The 19,289-nt window shown below is 43.4% G+C and overlaps 2 protein-coding genes across 2 annotated transcripts; both read left to right on the top strand.

Annotated features, from left to right (window-relative positions):
- Positions 1-1,424: 1,424 nt before the first annotated feature.
- LCE2D (late cornified envelope 2D) lies at positions 1,425-2,725 on the top strand. The gene is made up of 2 exons (XM_012511073.2): positions 1,425-1,474; positions 2,130-2,725. The coding sequence occupies exon 2, from the start codon at positions 2,151-2,153 to the stop codon at positions 2,481-2,483; it is 333 nt and encodes a 110-aa protein (XP_012366527.1). The 5' UTR covers positions 1,425-1,474; positions 2,130-2,150; the 3' UTR covers positions 2,484-2,725.
- A 7,574-nt stretch (positions 2,726-10,299) lies between these two features.
- On the top strand, positions 10,300-14,562 carry LOC100604621 (late cornified envelope protein 2D-like). Its single transcript, XM_003259267.4, has 4 exons — positions 10,300-10,402; positions 12,705-12,750; positions 13,147-13,320; positions 13,983-14,562. Exon 4 carries the CDS (start codon positions 14,004-14,006, stop codon positions 14,334-14,336), a length of 333 nt encoding a protein of 110 aa, XP_003259315.1. The 5' UTR covers positions 10,300-10,402; positions 12,705-12,750; positions 13,147-13,320; positions 13,983-14,003; the 3' UTR covers positions 14,337-14,562.
- The last annotated feature ends 4,727 nt before the right edge of the window (positions 14,563-19,289 follow it).

Genomic DNA, 19,289 nt, shown 5'->3' with positions numbered 1-19,289 from the left:
CTGGAAACCACTGATATTTCTCAGGGGACAGGCATAAACATAAAAGGAGGTACAGGGAACAGAATCTTGTCCAGTCTCTTGTTCCTCGGATGCCCTGAGTCAGCTCTTCAGGGGTCCAGCCTGGGAGAGGCTGTAACTGGTTAAAGCCTCATCCCCTTTCTATTTCCAGAGATTTGCCTACTCTACACATTTCATATAAATAACATCATACAATATGCAGTCTTTGGTGACTGGCTTCTTTCACTTAGTGTAATGTTTTCAAGGTTCACCCTCAATATATCTGTTTAAACTAAATGAATAAATGAATGGGTAACTGTCTAGTGCAACCCAGAATCAGAACTCTGAATAACTAGACCCCTGGCTGACCCTGTACTTCCTGGTAGGAAAGGAGTTCCCTCTCCATAGGAGCCCCATTCAAATAATCTCAGTGTCTGATTGAATTAAACCCTCTGAGGGTAAAGGCTCTATACGAACAATTAATGACACATAAGACCTGGGCAAGTACCCAATATATGGCATTAGTTTTCTTTGAAACACATATTTATTAAGGGTCTATCAGGCATATAGTGTTGTACCAAGCTTTTTCTTACTTCTTATTTAATATTCAAAACAGCTCAGTGAGATAGGTATATCTGGTTTATAACGGCCATTACATATGAGAACTGATACTCATAGTGAGTATCATAACGACACTCTAGCAATTGTTGATAACTGTTCTACCTACTTCTATAGGTTACCCAGTTATCATACGCAAGTTTCCTGATTCCAGTAATGGATTCAATACAATTCCTTCGACTAAAGGAAACTTTTAGGTTTTAGAGGGAATTGCTTATTCTCACATCATTCTCCTTGCTCTAGGTGACAGAATCAACTCAGATTTAATTCAGTGAACAGCTTGTCATGATGAGTCGGAGGAAAAGCAGAAACTCAGAGGCCAGGAGGAAGGGCTGAGAGCCTAGGCAAGGGAGGGATGCCTAGAAAGAGCCAAGGCTGTTGAAGCCCCCTGGGATGGCTGGATCCACAGCAGGACATGGAAGAGAAACTGCTCAGGGTGGAGGGAGTCATATTGGGACATTTCCACAAGGTCAGGGAATGCTGTGGCTCCGAGCTGATGTAACCTCAGAGGACACGAATACAAAAGATGCAAGGAACAGAACCATGTCCAGGCATGGGTGCCTTGGGTTCCCTAAGTTAACTCTTTAGGGCTCCCACCTGCTGGAGGCTGTTACTGGCTAAAGCCTCTCTAGACCACAGCCCCACAGAGGAGTCCTAGAAGCTCCCGAGGCCTCTTTGGGTGCAGGGACTAGGAAGCAGGAGAATGTCAGGAATGACCCAGCACGTGCCTAGTTGTGCAAGAGCCACCTCCTGCTCTTCCCAGAGCCAAGTCTGGGTCCTATAAAAGACACATCCAGCTTCAGCACTTCATCTGCTCTGATTCCCCAGGGACGTGTCTGTGCTCTTGCCTGTGACCAGGGTGAGTGGCAACCTGGGATACCAGAGGGGTATTAGCAAGGCAGAGGGATGGAGAGGGTGGAGGTAGGCTGGAGAAAGACAGTTGTGTGCTTGTGTTCTGCCATACTGAGCAGGAATAGGACTCAGTTTGCCTCAAATCTCTAGAAGTTCTGGGACTTGCTGGAGCTCACATAGAAGGGAATAGCTAACTGTGCCCATCTTTCCCAACTCTGTTTTCAGTGACTTCATGTTGGCCATCTTGGGCAGATTTGCACCATGGAAATTGTCAAATGCTTCAGGCCAGGCCCTTTTACCTGGAGTTTTCATGGCTAAATATTTTCCAGAGGATCCCTGGTGTGTCTACAACACCCATCTGGGCACTGGGGCTTGTATTAAGAGAACAGGTACTTCATGGAGCTGTGAATACTCTATTCAGGCTTGTGAAGATAGAGCAATCCCAGTTTCCCTCTGAAAGGACGAATACGAAGCTCATTCTGTTGATTTTTTAATCTATGTACTTTTATCTGGAAGAAAGATTCAAGTTGTTTCTTTCAGGTTACTGATGTGACTGTATTATCTAAATATCATTCTTCTTCTACACATGCGTTGATTTTAGAGGAGGTATAACTATGACCTTTGGTTTGAAATATTTAAAGAGTTTCATTATTATCTTTTAGGTTGACTAAACTCCTGCCAGCATGTCTTGCCAGCAAAACCAGCAGCAGTGCCAGCCCCCTCCCAAGTGTCCTCCCAAGTGTACCCCAAAATGTTCACCTAAGTGTCCCCCCAAATGCCCACCACAGTGCCCAGCTCCATGTTCCCCTGCAGTCTCTTCCTGCTGTGGTCCAAGCTCTGGGGGCTGCTGTGGTCCCAGCTCTGGGGGCTGCTGCAGCTCTGGGGCTGGTGGCTGCTGCCTGAGCCACCACAGGCCCCGTCTCTTCCACCGGCGCCGGCATCAGAGCCCTGATTGCTGTGAGAGTGAACCTTCTGGGGACTCTGGCTGCTGCCACAGCTCTGGGGGCTGCTGCTGACCTGGGCTACAGAAGAGCTCTTGGGACTGAATGGTCAAAAACCTGCTACAGCCTGATGCTTAACTATTTCCACTTCCTTTCATTCCACTCATGGGTGGACAGGGACCACAAAGACTCATGAGGCTTCCCTGGAAGAACTTTGTGCTTGATGGAGCACCCCAGATGGAAGCCTTCTTTTCCTCCTTCACCTCATATTATAATAAAGCTCTGATTTCTGACTCACTAAATATCTTGGTCATTCTCTTCTCTTCTGAGATTTCTAATGTCCTCCAAAGGTCAGGGCCTCAGAGAAATTCTCTTCATGAGGCAAGGACAGGACATGAGTAGGTGATACACGAAAGGCTCCTCTGAGGAACTGATTACCCAAACTGCTGGGTAGATGGAGCTCCAAGAGGGTCACCTCTGGCAATGGCAGCTTTGACTTTCTCCCCCACTAAGCCAGACACATGTTCTAATTTTCTGTGTATTGCAGATGTTGGGAAGGTTGGGAAGCTCTGCGGACTGGTTCTTCTCTAGGGAGAAGAACACATCTCTATGAAGCAAAACTTCCCTGCCGTTACAATCAATAGTTGGATAAAATGCTTGAAATGCATGTTGAGACCCTTCCTCCTGCAAAGTACAGCCCATGGTCAGTGAACTCCTGTCCCAGGAGGGTGACTGTTTAAGATCCGCCTTTTGACTTGCTCCCTCAGACACTTGGCACCTCTTCCTCTCATTGTTAAGGGAAAAGGGACACAGCAGGGGGAAATAAGGTCTAGTGCTTCTTAGGTTCAGGCTGACAGGTGTCTACATGAAGGTGATGGATTCAGTGCAGAGAGATTCTGTCAGAGGTGGAGTCTCTTATTAAGATGTTCATCTGCCTCCTCATCCTTGCTGCTGCTAAGACAAACACCCAGCTGTTTAATCAGTCTGAGATTCTGTACTCTCCGCATTTTAAATCATCCACTGCACTGAGTCAGTTTATTTGACTTGATGCTCTTCATTATTTTTGCCAGTCTCATTATTAACTGAATTTTCAAGTCCCTGACCAGTAGTAATTTTGAGCTTCTAAAAATATGTACATTGGCCATTTCTACAAAATTTGTAATAGGATTTTAAATTTTCTTTTCAATTTTCAAGAGCTCTTGATATATCATGGATATTAACCTTGATCTGTGTTTATTAAAATATTTAATGCATCAGATTTAATTGAATCTGTTTATAATAGCTTTTGCTATGGAAACATTTTTAGTTTTTATATACTCAAATACAACTTTCTTTGCTTTTATAGCTTCAGGGTTTCCTGAGTTGGTTAAGAAGTTTTCCCTTGTCCTTAGTGTTTACATGTGAGCAGCAAGACAAATGAAAAAACCAAACAGTACAAAATGGAATGCCAAGCAGGGGACCTAAGGTTGCTCAGGGCAGTTTAAGGCTGGCCTACAGAGAGGTGGACACCCAAGTGTGCTCTCAGGGACCTCTGCCTTAAGTAAGAGCAACCCACCGGCCATTCCCTTCCCCAGTGGGCCTGCTATCTGGGCCTCCATGTGCTCCTTTCATGTTGAGCAGCTTCCTTTCTCTATCTAACCCTCCATACACAGAATAATTTCCCATCTAACTATTTTTTTAAAATTATTCTTTAAGTTCTGGGATACATGCACAGAACGTGCAGGTTTGTTACATAGGTATACACGTGCCATGGTGGTTTGCTGCATCCATCAACCCGCCAACTACATTAGGTATCTCTGCTAATGCTACCCTTCCCCTAGCCCCCTACCCACTGACAGGCCCCGGTGTGTGATGTTCCCCTCCATGTGTCCATGTGTTCTCATTTTTCAACTCACACTTATGAGTGAGAACATGCAATGTTTGGTTTTCTGTTCTGGTGTTAGTTTGCTGAGAATAATGGTTTCCAGATTCATCCATGTCCCCCCAAAGGACATGAACTCATCCTTTTTTATGGCTGCATAAAAAATATGGTGTATATGTGCCATATTTTCTTTATCCAGTCTAACATTTATTTTTAGTTGCATCTTACTTTGTGTTTGGCATGTGTGCAGGTGTGTTGGAAATTATGTTCTGATGCTATCAGAGGGACTCAAAATTACAGCAATTTAAAAAGGAAAGCAGACTATTTCCACTCACATGTGATGAAGTCAGAGGTCAGTAGTCCATAGCTGGTATGGTGGTTCCCCGGAGTCTTCAGAGATGGATACCCCTCTGTCTTCTCAATTCATTGTTAGCAGTTGTTTCCTGAGAGGCAGTTGGTGATCTCGAGGTGCCTGATACAGTTCTGATCTGCAAGGCTGTGCTTCAGGTAAGAAGGAGAAAGTGTGGGTAAAAGGCCCTAACCCCAGTAAAGCCTCTTACCTGAGCTTTCCTAAAGTCCCAACAATTTCCTAAATCTCACTGGCTGCTTGTACATACAAGGGGGATGGAGAAGTGTAAGTTTTAATATCTGAACATGATTTGGTTCTGGTCAAAATTTAAAGACATAAGTTAAGAATGAAGGGGGCATGTATATTGGACACCATCCAATTAAGTAGTTTTCTATACAGTTTGACCTGCTGAGTAAAGACAGCTGGATTGCTGGTTATCTGGAAATAGTGACGCTGACTCTTTGGGTGCACTTCACTTACCTCTTAACACAAACATTCAGGAATGTCCCGCCCACATTTCCACCTCCATGGGCTCTGCTGTATGCACTGAGGCAAGCCTGAATGGAAGGTTGATTAGGCAGGGGAATTCCCTGCCTGCAGCTGAGGTCTGGAGTGCTGTGGGGAGCTCCCTGGAGACAGGCACAAGACCTGGCTTATGACACCTGGGGTAGGCTCAGAGTTACTTCTGCCTGTCTCCCCACCTCTAATCTATCCATCACCCAGCTGTGGGCCAAGGACAAGGGGTCTGGATCATCTCTCAAGGGCAGGAAGAGGGTGAGACTCTGACAAGTAGTGTGCAAGAAGAAAACATATTTGGTGTTATGGCTTCATCTCTTTCAAAGGTATCTACAGTTTGAGGGTGACAGATGATTAACTCTGAGTTGGGATATCTGAAAAATGACCCAAGTGAGGAGAGTCAACAGTAACCAGAACACATTGTGAAAAGGAAAAGGTCGATGGATTGTCACCTGGGCCAGAATCCCCAGAGAGCCCTTTCACCTCCACATCGAGTGAAAATTCTACCTGGTCACCCTCTTGTGTCCCCAAAGGGCCAGCCCAGGAAGAGGGAAGAGTAGAAAAGGAGTTTTGGGCCAGGATGGATTCTTGAGTGTGTGGTTATCTCAACTCGGACCCTCTGAGATCCACAGCAGTGCCCGAGAGCTGCAACGCTGCTCTCTCACTGACTCCGCAGGCTCTGTCACTGCTGCTGCAACAGCTCTGCAGTTAAAGTCAGCTGGCTCTGTGTTTTGCCTGTGCTAACTCCAGGAGCAGCTGCTCCCAGAGCAGGACCAACAGTATCTCCAGTACTAAGAAAAACTTGAGACTGAGGGATAAGCATATTGGCAGGCTCTTGGGAGGGAGTCTGTTGCTGGCTCAGTTTTCAGGATACCTCAACATGAGTTAAGCTGAGAGTGAATTCAGCAGTAGACCACATGTGTAAACCTAGAATAAGGATACCTTTGCTTTTTCTAAACAATTCTGCCTCTGCTTCTAATTAATTGGCAAAGCCATTAATATTCAGAAAGACATTCCCCATGTTACCATTTCGTGGTTGCTCTTTGGCCTTGCTAGGTCAGATTTCAATCCTAGTCAACCCCCATGCTGGCTGCATTGCTGCAGCTGCACACCTAATTCAGAACTCTGTACAGTAATTGTAGAATTAGGTAATTCTAAACTTTTGTACTTGTTATATGTACTCTTATAAGTGTTTTATGTGTAACTCAACCAAAGGATCAATTAATTCACACAATGTTGCTATTAGTTAATTACAGTTATTTTCCACACTTCATAGATGAGAAAACAGAGGCACAGACAACTTTGAGAACATTTCTAAGGTTATAAGGCACCTTATATACTCAGAATCTAACTCTAGGTGATACAGCTACTTAGTCTGTGATCTGAACCAGTTCTGGAGTTAAACTGGAAAGGCCTGCATTATGTACCATGTGTGAAATTCAAACAGCTTATGGTAAGATCTTCTCAACAAGCTAGACTTAAAGCAGCTATCCCCTAATTTTCTTGCCTGATATACTAATGTTTCTGGGCTAGTTCCCATACTGCACAAAAGAAATCTCGATTTCTCATACCTTTCTCTTCACCCATGTCCCTCTGTCCTTTCTGAAGAATATAGTCACAGTGGGCAGAGATTATATTTCTTTCATATCATGTTGTATCTCCAGAGTTTGCCACATAGTTAACAATACTTGCTGGGTGTATGTGAGAGTGATTTTTGAACTCTGAATATTGAAGTTACTAATGGAAGACAGTCCAAGAAAATCCTCAATATTTTTTTCTCTTTAGTGATGTTCTGTTCTTTTAACTCACCTGATCATATCCTTCTCTCATTTACTCTCATAAGGCTGCTTAATGTTTACCTAATTTGCTCAGTACCGAGTCTTTGGAAACAGTTCCTTGCTCCAGGGAATCCCAAGGCATGGATAGACAGTGATTGCAATTATAATATTTGATTAATGTAACCTATTCATATAACACTAAAATTTTTCTAATTCTAGTGATTAAAATGATATAAATACTGGATACAAATGGGCATAGGCAGTGTGGGCACTGGTGCGTGTGTGTGTGTGGGGATCATATGTAATTAACATAGTTTTATCCCATGATACCCTATGAATAGTGCTGTCTGTGTCATGAAAAACGATAGGTTCTGTCTTTGTTTTGATTGGGAAGTGAGTGCATAGATATTGCATAAAAGAGAGGTTACGTGGACAATGAGTTTGTCAGACACTTGGTATGAGAGAGAGATTTAGAAAGCATAGTTATAAATAATCTGGAAAATTCATCCCACCAAACAAAATAATTGGCTATCTGGACTAGACAGATGGTCTGACATTGTGTGTGTGTGTGTGTGTGTGTGTGTATGGTACTGTATCTAAGCTGTGTGTAAATTTGTTCTCAGAAACCTGTTGACCTTATACTAAAGTTCTCGAAATTTTTTTGGTTAAATTTTCTGAACTTTATTCCCAGCTGTGTGAAGTTGGGCTATTTGTTTAGTCCTAGGAGTCTTCGTTTTCTCATTAGTATAGTGGGGATATGAATACTACCTACATCACAGGACTGGTATGAGGATTAAATGAGATAATGTGTATAAAACACTTAAATAAGACCTAGAACAAAATAGGTTGTCAATAAGCATCAGTTATTATATTACATTTTGTTATTTTTATCATTTGTACAGGCATGTGTGTGTATATATGTATATATACATATGGAGGCAGTTGACCCAAAAGTACAGTTCCACTCAATCTATACCTCAGGGGAAGACATGGAGGTAAGGAGAACTGTATTAGTTAGGGATTTTCAGAGAAATAGAAGAGACAGGGGGAGAAATTTATTTTAGGAAATTGGCTAATGTGATGACTGTGGGGGCTGGTGAGTCTGAAATCTTGTCGGACCCCACAATCATCACATGATAATTGAGATGATTATGCAGGCCAGCAGCCTGGAAATTCAGGTAACAGTTGATGTTGCCGCCTTGAGTCTAAATTCTGCAAGACAGTAGTCTGGAAACAGGGAGAGTTTCTATACGGCAGTGTTGATAATTTCTTCTTTGGAAACCTCAGTCTCTGCTATTAAAGGCTTCAGCTGACTGGATGAGGCTCACATTAGGAAAGATAATCAGCCTACACAGTCTACTGATTAAATACGTACAAACCAACGTCTGGACTGGTGTTTGATCAACAACTGGATATCATAGGATAGCCTAGGCAGAATTAACCATCACAGAGACTGAGAGGATACATGGAGGTCATTAGAGATATGATCCAACAGACAGAAGAGGGTCAACAGTGACCAGGACACACTAAGAACATGCCATGATGGTTTTATTTTCACTTAGGATAAAGGCAAATTTCTGGACAGACCTTTGAAGAATATTGGGAAAACAGAACCTTCTACCTGGTAACCCCATGAGTCTCAACAAGGCTGTGATGTTAGGAGGACTGGAGGGAGGGAGCGCAGCATTCGGCTGGGGAGGCCCCTGGCCTTTGCGCTTTGGTACCACAGAGGTGTAGTCAGTACAGCACAGACAAGGCTGCTGACCACTGCACAGTAGCTGGAACTCTGGGAGCTGATGAAGCTGTAGCTGCTTCCCATGCGGGGTCAGTCACACAAGAAGAACTGGAGGTGAACATGGGCTGTGCACTGGAGTGGCACTGTGGAGGGCCCTTTAAAGGCATTGGCATTACTGGCGGTGTTTTGGCAAGGTATCTGAGTTTGAAAATGAATCGAGTAATAAGTCAGATAAATTAGAGCCAAGATGGGCATAATTTTGCCCTTTTAAACCTATTCATGGTGTGCTGGCAGACAGTTTATAAAATACATTAGTATTTAATAGTACCTATGAAGAAACATATAACCCCAAATTAAAAGTGTTAGAAGTGACATTTCTGAAAACAGAACTAATGCTAAATCAATGTCAATTTCTGTCTCTCATTATTTCATTTCATATCTACATACCCATTTTCTACCTACTGTATTTCATGAGCATAAAAAGGCTATCAGTTGTAAGGGGCATCCTTATTGCATGCACCACAAGGAAATAAAAAATTTTGCAAATTCAACTATTACATGCCACCATTCATATGGTATACACTGATTTAAGGGCTGTTAAAAAATGTAAGAAGATTGTATTGTGGAATTGATGAATTAAGTATAAAATCCATCCTTTTTAGGTCATATAAACATGTATGTACAGACTAGACAGGCCAATTCTTGCTTTGCCCAGGACACCCCTCTGCTGTGCTCCTCCTTATTGCTGGGCTGTCTTCTCCTTTCATATTCCATACTCCCGGTGCTGCTCTTAAGACTCCCATATGGTTCTGCTGAGAGCCAGTTTGATGGCTCCCCGTGGAAAACTCACCCTGGTAACCAGGCAAGGAAAATGGCAGGTCCCAGATGAGGCAAAACAGATGCAGGACAGTGTTGGGACATCTCTTATAAGCTATGCTAATACCAAGATCTGAAGTGAGTCCCAGCTTTAGCAGGACCATGACACGTGAATTCTCCAGCAGCTCTCTGCCTGGAATTCATGCCCCTCTGATGTCCATCAGCCAATATGACTTCAGCAAGAAGCCATTCTGGACCTGGGTTTTGAAGCTCCAGTTTTTTGAGAAACCATCTCTCGTTAGGAAATTGGGGGTTAAACTTATCCAAAACTTAAAATGAAGCAAAAAAGTGATTTCTGATTAGTTTTTTAAGTTTTTACTTCTTCCTAGTAACTAACAACCTTGCCTAAGGTTTATATGACTCTCTAGGTTTTTTAAAAAATGGTGGCATGATTTTACTTAATATATTTGATATTGATTAAGGCCCAGACACTGTAAAGCTAGATTTAACTTACAGAAGATTTATAAGTTGAAAATTATTTTGTGTGCTCTAGAAAATGTAACCTAATGGTTTCATTGCATTTGAAAACTTTAACCAGTTTTGTGTCTAAATTTGCAATCTTGTTCCAGAATTTTTTTTGGTCTCTCCTATTCTTTGAACCAGCATTACCATCATGCTGATTCTCTTATTAACAAGTGAAACAAATCTTTATAATATGCCTGCTATATATTTATATGAGTCATGCTTTTAACTTTTTGGAAATTACAATTCAATAAACGCTTATCTCCACACATACCCTTTCAGGAGTGGAAGCTGGGCCAAAATCAGACAGTGCCAGACAGTATCGACAAGAAGATCAAAAGGGCTACAAAGATATAGTAAAGGGAAAATTTGGATTAGTGAATCTACTAAATAAGATGAGATACATCAAGGGACATGGTAAGGCTTTTTCTTGTACTGTGGCTAAAATAAAGTTCCAGCATTTGGTGGGGGATAATTTTCTGGAATATATGGAGTTTCAGTTCCCAGGGAGACAATTCAAGGAGCTACTTGGAAATATCAGCTTTCAGGAGACTGACTTTCCAGATGAGGTGAACTTCAAATGAAATGTCTGGAATCAATCCCAGGCCATTCTTCTCATGTCACCTATGTACTTGTTCATGTGGTCCTGCAATCATGCATTGATCCTGCCAACACTCATGAGAAAATTAAGTGTTTGGCTGGTCCCTGAGGGAACATGCACAATGTGACACGGGGTCTCCTGGCTCAGAGGGATCACCTATGATGGTGTGAGGGCTGTGGAGACAGAAGCAAGAATACATGCAGGCAGGTGTTTCTTCACTGACTTGTGAACTAATTCTCAACATTTTCTGAGATATAAAGGGACAAAGGGGACATGTTAAACAGCTGCTTATCTCCCAATTCTGGTTTCCCAGGGGATCGGGTCCCATTAGTTCTTCCATCGCTTATTCAACCACTCAATACAGATGCTCATGTATGTGCATGTTCATTTTACCTGCATTTTTATATAAATACAACATACACACATAGAGAGCACACACGCACACACATACACACAGACACAGGCTTGCCTCCCCTACTTCCTCACTTACCACATTGTTACAAATATCTTTGTCAAAGAGTATGAGGAAGCTGAGGGTGATATCACCATGAAGACAGTGGAATGAACTAACATGTTCTAATCACACTGGGAAATAGTGACTCAGGAGGTCCAGGCCCCAAACGTCATCTTCTTTGGACCCATGTTTGTCTGCAGTCATCTTCAAAAAGGCTACAAAAATTCTACAGTCCTTGAGGTCATGGGCTACTTATTATTCACCTCTATATCCCTATATTTGGACATACATGCTTCAAGAATGTTGTAGGCTTTCAAAGAATGCCTTTTGAATTCACTGCTCTGACCACTCTGTTGACTTACTTTATCCTTCAGGTAAAAGCTCCCTGAGAGCAGGAATCCGATCTGATAATAGGATTGGATAACTAGGAGAACAGAATCCCTCAGTTAGAAGCTGACAATGGGAAACTATGCTTTCTCCGCATCCTCCCCTCCACTACTAAGTAGGCATTAGGCAATGTGAAAGCACGGTCTGTTTTAATCAGCGGTGTGAATATCTATTTTTTTCAATTCTAATTTTAACACCTTTATTGAGACGTAATTCACATATTATGTAGTTCATTTGTTTAAAGTGTAAATTCAATGATTTTCAGTATATTCATAGAGTTGGACAATCACCACCACAATTTTAGAACATTTTCATTACTTCACAAAGAAATCCTGTATCCATTGGCAGTAATTTCCCAATTTCTCCCAGCCTGCTAAAGCACCTGGAAACCACTGATATTTCTCAGGGGACAGGCATAAACATAAAAGGAGATACAGGGAACAGAATCTTGTCCAGTGTCTTGTTCCTCGGATGCCCTGAGTCAGCTCTTCAGGGGTCCAGCATGGGAGAGGCTGTAACTGGCTAAAGCTTCATCCCCTTTCTATTTCCAGAGATTTGCCTACTCTACACATTTCATATAAATAACATCATACAATATGCAGTCTTTGGTGACTGGCTTCTTTCACTTAGTGTAATGTTTTCAAGGTTCACCCTCAATGTATCTGTTTAAACTAAATGAATAAATGAATGGGTAACTCTCTAGTGCAACCCAGAATCAGAACTCTGAATAACTAGACCCCTGGCTGACCCTGTACTTCCTGGTAGGAAAGGAGTTCCCTCTCTATAGGAGCCCCAAGAAATGATATCTACTTCCCAAGAGAAGTTTCAAATAATCTAAGTGTCTGGTTGAGTTAAGCTCTCTGAGGGTAAGCGCTCTATATGGGCAATTAATGACACACAAGACCTGGGCAAATATCCAATACATGGCATCAGTTTTTCTTTTAAATATATATTTATTAAGGGTTTATCAGGCACAAAATGTCATACTTAGCTCTTTCTTACTTCTCACTTTATATTACAAACAGCTCAGTGAGATAGGTATATCTCACTGATAGGTTTATAATGGGTATTACATGTGAGAACTGATACTCATAGTGAGTATCATAGTAATATTCTAGCAATTATTGATAATCGTTACAGCAACTTCCAGAGATTACCCAGTTATCATATGCAAGTTTTCTGATTCCAGTAGCACATTCAACACAATTCCTCCGACTGAAGGAAATGTTTAGATTTTAGAGGGAATTGCTTATCCTCAATCATTCTCCTTGCTCTAGGTGACAGAATCAACTCAGATTTAATCCGCTGAATCTGCTTGCCATGGTGAGTCGGAGGAAAAGCAGAAACACAGAGGCCAGGAGGAAGGGCTGAGAGCCTAGGCAAGGGAGGGATGCCTAGAAAGAGCCAAGGCTGTAGAAGCCCCCTGGGATGGCTGGATCCACAGCAGGACATGGAAGAGAAACTGCTCAGGGTGGAGGGAGTCATAATGCAACATTTCCACAAGGTCAGGGAAAGCTGTGGCTCAGAACTGGTTTCCTCAGAGGACATGCATTTAAAAAATGCAGGGAACAGAATCTTGTCCAGGTGTGGGTCCCCTGGGTACCCTAAGTTAACTCTTTAGGGTCCCCGCCTGGTGGAGGCTCTGACTGGCTAAAGCCTCTCTAGACCACATCCCCAGAGAGGAGTCCTGGAAGCTCCTGAGGCCTCTTTGGATTGCAGGGACTAGGAGGCAGGAGAATGTCAGGAATGACCCAGCACGTGCCTGGTTGTGCAAGAGCCACCTCCTGCTCTTCCCAGAGCCAAGCCTGGGCGCTATAAAAGACACATCCAGCTTCAGCACTTCATCTGCTCTGACTTCCCAGGGACGTATCTGTGCTCCTGTGTGTGACCAGGGTGAGTGGCAACCTGGGATACAAGAGGGTATGAGCAAGGCAGAGGGATGGGGAGGATGGAGGTAGGCTGGAGAAAGAGTTGTGTGCTTGTGTTCTGCCATACTGAGTAGGAATGGAACTCAGCCTGCCTCGAATCTGTTGAGGCTCTGAGGCCTACTGGAGCTCATATAGGTGGGGAAAGCTAACTGTGCACATCTTTTCCAATTCTGTGTTCAGTGACTTCATGTTGGTAACTTCAAAACTGCCATGTTGGACATATTTACACCATGGAAACTGGCAAATACTTCAAGCCAGGCTCTTTTATCTGGAGGTTTCACTGCAAAATATTTTCCAGAGGACCCCTTGGTGTGTCCTGCAACACCCAGCTGGTCCTTAGAGCTTGTATTAAAGGAATAGGTACTTCATGGAGCTGTGAATACTCTATTCAGGCTTGTGAGGATAGAGCAATCCCAGTTTCCCCTGAAAGGAAGAATACGAAGCTCCTTCTGTTGATTTTTTATCTATGTACTTTTATCTGGAGGAAAGATTCAAGTTGTTTCTTTCAGGTTACTGATGTGACTGTATGATCTAAATATCATTTTTCTACACATGCATTGATTTTAGAAGAGGCATAATATGATCCTTGGTTTTACATATTTAAAGAGTTTCATTATTATCTTTTAGGTTGACTAAACTCCTGCCAGCATGTCTTGCCAGCAAAACCAGCAGCAGTGCCAGCCCCCTCCCAAGTGTCCTCCCAAGTGTACCCCAAAATGTTCACCTAAGTGTCCCCCCAAATGCCCACCACAGTGCCCAGCTCCATGTTCCCCTGCAGTCTCTTCTTGCTGTGGTCCAAGCTCTGGGGGCTGCTGTGGTCCCAGCTCTGGGGGCTGCTGCAGCTCTGGGGCTGGTGGCTGCTGCCTGAGCCACCACAGGCCCCGTCTCTTCCACCGGCACCGGCATCAGAGCCCTGATTGCTGTGAGAGTGAACCTTCTGGGGACTCTGGCTGCTGCCACAGCTCTGGGGGCTGCTGCTGACCTGGGCTACAGAAGAGCTCTTGGGACTGAATGGCCAAGAACCTGCTACAGCTTGATGGATACTCTTTCCATTTCCTCTCATTCCATTCATCCGTCGGCAGAGACCACAAAGACTCATGGGGCTTCCCTGGAAGAACTTCATGCTTGATGTAACACCCCAATTGCAAGTCTTCTTTTCCTCCTTTACCTCATATTATAATAAAGCTCTGGTTTCTGACTCACTAAATGTCTTGGTCATTCTCTTCTCTTCTGAGATTTCAAATGTCCTCCAAAGGTCAGGGCCTCAGAGAAATTTTCTTCCTGAAGCAAGGACAGGACATGAGTAGGTGATATATGAAAAGCTGCTCCGAGGAACTGATTCCCCCAGATGCTGATTGAATTGAGTTCCAAGAGGGTCACCTCTGGCTATGGCAGCTTTGCTGTTCTCTCCACTAAGCTAGACACATGTTCTAATTTTCTGTGTATTCCAGATGTTGGGAATGTTGGGAAGCTCCGCAGACTTGTTCTTCTCTAGGGAGAAGAACACATCTCTATGAAGCACAACTTTCCTGCTGTTAGAATCAATAGTTGGGTAAAATGCTTGAAACGGATGTTGAGACCCTTCCTCCTGTAAAGTACAGCCCATGGTCACTCAGCTCCTTTTGATGGGTCTGGTTAAGATCAGCCTTTTGACTTGCTGCCTTGTACACCTGGTTTCAGTTCCTCACAGTGTTAGATCTGAGTCCCAGGATGCTGTCCTGCCACTTGGCCCATGTGCTGGGCAGGGGAGTGATGAGTGATGGAGATATTAAATGAAAAAACATGGAAGTGTTGCTTAGAAAATGCAAAGAATATAAGGAATATAAGAATACAAAGAAAACAAAACGCTGTACGAAAGAATAGACCTTTCCTCCTTCAATACTTATCTTCTTTGCCAAGCCACCCTTGGATGTGAGGGGGGAGAAGCACCAGGATGGGTGGGGCATCCTAAGTATTAATAGAGGAAGGGGAGGGAAGCAGGGACACAGCAGGGGAAATAAGGGCTAGTGCTTCTTAGGTTCAGGCTGACAGGTGTCAACATGAAGATAATGGATTCAGCAAAGATGTATTTTGACAGAGATGGAGTCTCTTATTAATATGTTTAGCTTCTTACTTACCCTTAGTGCCACTAAGACAAAAACCCAGCTGATTAACCAGTCTGAGATTCTGTACTGTCTGCATTTTTTTTATTTTTTATTTTTTATTTTTTTTGAGACCGGGTCTCGCTCTGTGGCCCAGGCTGGAGTGCAGTGGCGCAATCTCGGCTCACTGCAAGCTCTGCCTCCCAGGTTCACGCCATTCTCCTGCCTCAGCCTCTCTGAGTAGCTGGGACTACAGGCGCCCACCACCACGCCGGGCTAATTTTTTTTGTATTTTTAGTAGAGACGGGGTTTCACCGTGGTCTCAATCTCCTGACCTAGTGATCTGCCCGCCTCGGCCTCCCAAAGTGCTGGGATTACAAGCATGAGCCACCGCGCCCGGCCCACTGTCTGCATTTTAAATCACCCTCTGCACTGAGTCAGTTTATTTGACTTAATGCTCTTTATTATTTTGCCAGTCTCATTATTAACTAATTTTCAAGTCCCTGACCAGTAGTAATTTTGAGCTTCCATAAATGTGTACATTGGCCATTTCTACAAAATTTGTAATAGGATTTTAAATTTCCTTTTCAATTTTCAAGAGCTCTTGATATATCATGGATATTAACCTTGATCTGTTTTTATTAAAATATTTAATACATCATAATTAATTGACTGTTTATAATAACTTTTGCTATGGAAATATTTGTAGTTTTTAAATACTGAAATATGACTTTTTTTGCTTTCATAGCTTCAGGGTTTCCTGAGTTGGTTAAGAAGTTTTCCATTGTCCTTAGTGTTTACATGTCAGCAAACAAAACAAATAAAGCCGGGCGCGGTGGCTCACGCTTGTAATCCCAGCACTTTGGGAGGCCGAGGCGGGCGGATCACAAGGTCACGAGATCGAGACCACGGTGAAACCCCGTCTCTACTAAAAAATACAAAAAATTAGCCGGGCGTGGTGGCGGGCGCCTGTAGTCCCAGCTACTCGGAGAGGCTGAGGCAGGAGAATGGCGTGAACCCGGGAGGCGGAGCTTGCAGTGAGCCGAGATTGCGCCACTGCACTCCAGCCTGGGTGAAAGAGCAAGACTCTGTCTCAAAAAAAAAAAAAAAAAAAAAAAAGAAACAAAACAAATAAAAAAAACCCAAACAGTATAAAATGGAACACCAAGCAGGGGACCTAAGGTTGCCTGGGGCAGGTGAAGGCTGGCCTGCGGAGGGATGGACACCCGAGTATGCTTTCAGGGACCTCTGCCTTAAGTAAGAGCAACTCACGGGCCCTTCCCTTCTCCAGTGGGCCTGCTATCTGGGCCTCCATGTGCTCCTTTCATGGTGAACACAATCCTTTCTTTATCTAAACTTCCATACACAGAATAATTTCCAATCTGACTATTGGTTTTTACTTGGATCTTATCTTATGTTTGGCATGTGTGCATGTGTGTTAGAAATTACATTCTGCTACTATCACAGGAACTCAAAATCACAGCAATTTAAAAAGGAGAGCAGGCTATTTACACTCACATGTGATTAAGTCAGAGGTCAGTAGTCCATGGCTGGTACAGTGGTTCCCCGGAGTCTTCAGAGATGGATACGCCTCTGTCTTGTCATTTCATTATTAGTGGTTGTTTCCTGGGAAACAGTTGGTGATGTCAAGATGCCCAATGGAGTTCTGATCTGCAACGCTGTACTTCAGGTCTGAAGAAAGAGAAAGGATGGGTAAAAGGCCCTGACCCCAATAGAACCTCTTACCTGAGCTTTCCTAAAGTCCTAACAATTTTGTAAATCTCACTGGCTGCTTGGATGTACAGAAGGGATAGAGAAGTACAAATTTTGACATCTGGACGTCGTGTGGTTCTGGACAAAATTTAAAGATGTAAGTTATGAATGAAGTGGAGCACGCACATTGCGCACACGTCCAATCAAGTAGTTCTTGATATAGTTCAACCTGCTGAGTAAAGACAGCTGTATTGATGGGTTTCTGGAAATAGTGACACAGACTCTCTGGGTACACTTCACTTACCTCTTAACACAACATTCAGGAACGTCCTGCCCACATTTCCACCTTTATGGTCTCTGCTGTATGCACTGAGGCAAATCTGCCTGGAAGGTTGATTAGGCAGGGGAATTCACTGCCTGCAGCTGAGGTCTGGGGTGCTGTGGGGAGCTCCCTGGAGACAGGCACAAGACCTGGCTATGGACGCTTGGCGGAGGCTCCAGGTTACTTCTGCCTGTCTCCGCACCTCTAATCCACCCATCACCCAGAAGTGGGCCAAGGATCAGGGGTCTGGATCATCTCTCAAGGGCAAGAAGAGGGTGAGGCTCTGAGAAGAAGTGTCTGTCCAATCAGGAACCATACTTGGTGTTATGGCCGCATCTCTTTCAAAGGTATCTAGAGTGGGAGGGTGACAGACGATTAACTCTGGGTTATCTGAAATATGACCCAAGTGAGGAGAGTCAATAGTAACCAGAACACATTGTGAAAAGGAAAAGGTGGATAGATTTTCACCAGGGCCAGAATCCCCAGAGAGCACTTTCACCTCCACATCGAGTGAAAATTCTACCTGGTCACCCTCTTGAGTCCCCAGAGGGTCAGCCCAGGAATAGGGTAGAGTAGAAAAGGAGTTTTGGGCCAGGATGGATGCTTGTGTGTGTGGTTATCTCAACTCGGACCCTCTGAGGTCCACAGCAGTGCCCAAGAGCTGCGACACTGCTCTCTTACTGACTCTCCAGGCTCTGTCACTGCTGCTGCAGCAGCTCTGCAGCCAAGGTCAGCTGACTGTGTTTTGCCTGTGCTAACTACAGGAGCAGCTGCTCCCAGAGCAGGACCAATGCTACCCCCAGTGCTAAGAAAAACTCGGGAGTCTGAGGGACGAGCATATTGGCTGGCTCTTGGAGGGACTCTTACTGTTGCTGGCTCAGTTGGCAGGATATCTCACCGTGAGTTCAGCTGGAAGTGAATTCAGCAGTAAAACACATGTGTAAACTAGAATAAGGCTACTTCTCATTTTCTAAACAATTCTCTCTCTGCTTGTAAATAATTGGCAAAGCCATTAATATTCAGAAAGAAATTCCCCATGTTACCATTTCATGGTTGCTCCTTGACCTTGCTAGGTCAGATTTCAATCCTAGTCAACCCCCACACTGGTTGCATTGCTCCATCTTCACACCTAATTCAGAACTATGTACAGAAAGAGTAAAACTATGTAATTCTAAACTTTTGTACTTGTTATAAGATATGCACTCTTATAAGTGTTTCAGGTGTAACTCAACCAAAATAGAAATTAATTCACACAATATTGCTATTAGGAAATTACTGCTGTTTTCCACACTTCATAGATGAAAAGACAGATGCACAGACAATTTTGGGCAGATTTCTAAGGTTTTAAGGCAAGTAACTGGTTCTCAGAATCCAAATCTAGGTGATTTAATTACATTCTGTGGTCTCAACAAGTTCTCTGGAGTTAAACTGGGAAGGCATGCACTATATACTGTGTGTGAAATTCAAACAGCTTATGGTAAGTTCTTCTCAACAAGCTAGACTTAAGACAGCTATTTCCTTCTTTTCTTGCCTGATATACTAATGTTTCTGTGTTAGTTCCCACACTGCACAAAATGAGCCTCTATTTCTCATGCCCTCCTCTTCATCCACGTCCTTCCATCCTTTCTGAAGAATATAGTCACAGTGGGCAGATATTATATTCCTTTCATATCATGTAGTATCCCCAGAGTTGGCCACATAGTCAACAATACTTGCTGGGTGTGTATGAGAGTGAATTAATAAACTCTGATTATTGAATTTACTAATGGGAGACAGTCCAAGAAAATCCTCAAATTGTTTTCTCTTTAGAGATGTTCT

The sequence above is a fragment of the Nomascus leucogenys genome, chromosome 12 (genome assembly GCF_006542625.1).
Source record: "Nomascus leucogenys isolate Asia chromosome 12, Asia_NLE_v1, whole genome shotgun sequence".
Classification (NCBI taxonomy): Eukaryota; Metazoa; Chordata; class Mammalia; order Primates; family Hylobatidae; genus Nomascus; species Nomascus leucogenys.
This window is presented reverse-complemented; position numbering and strand designations above follow the sequence as displayed.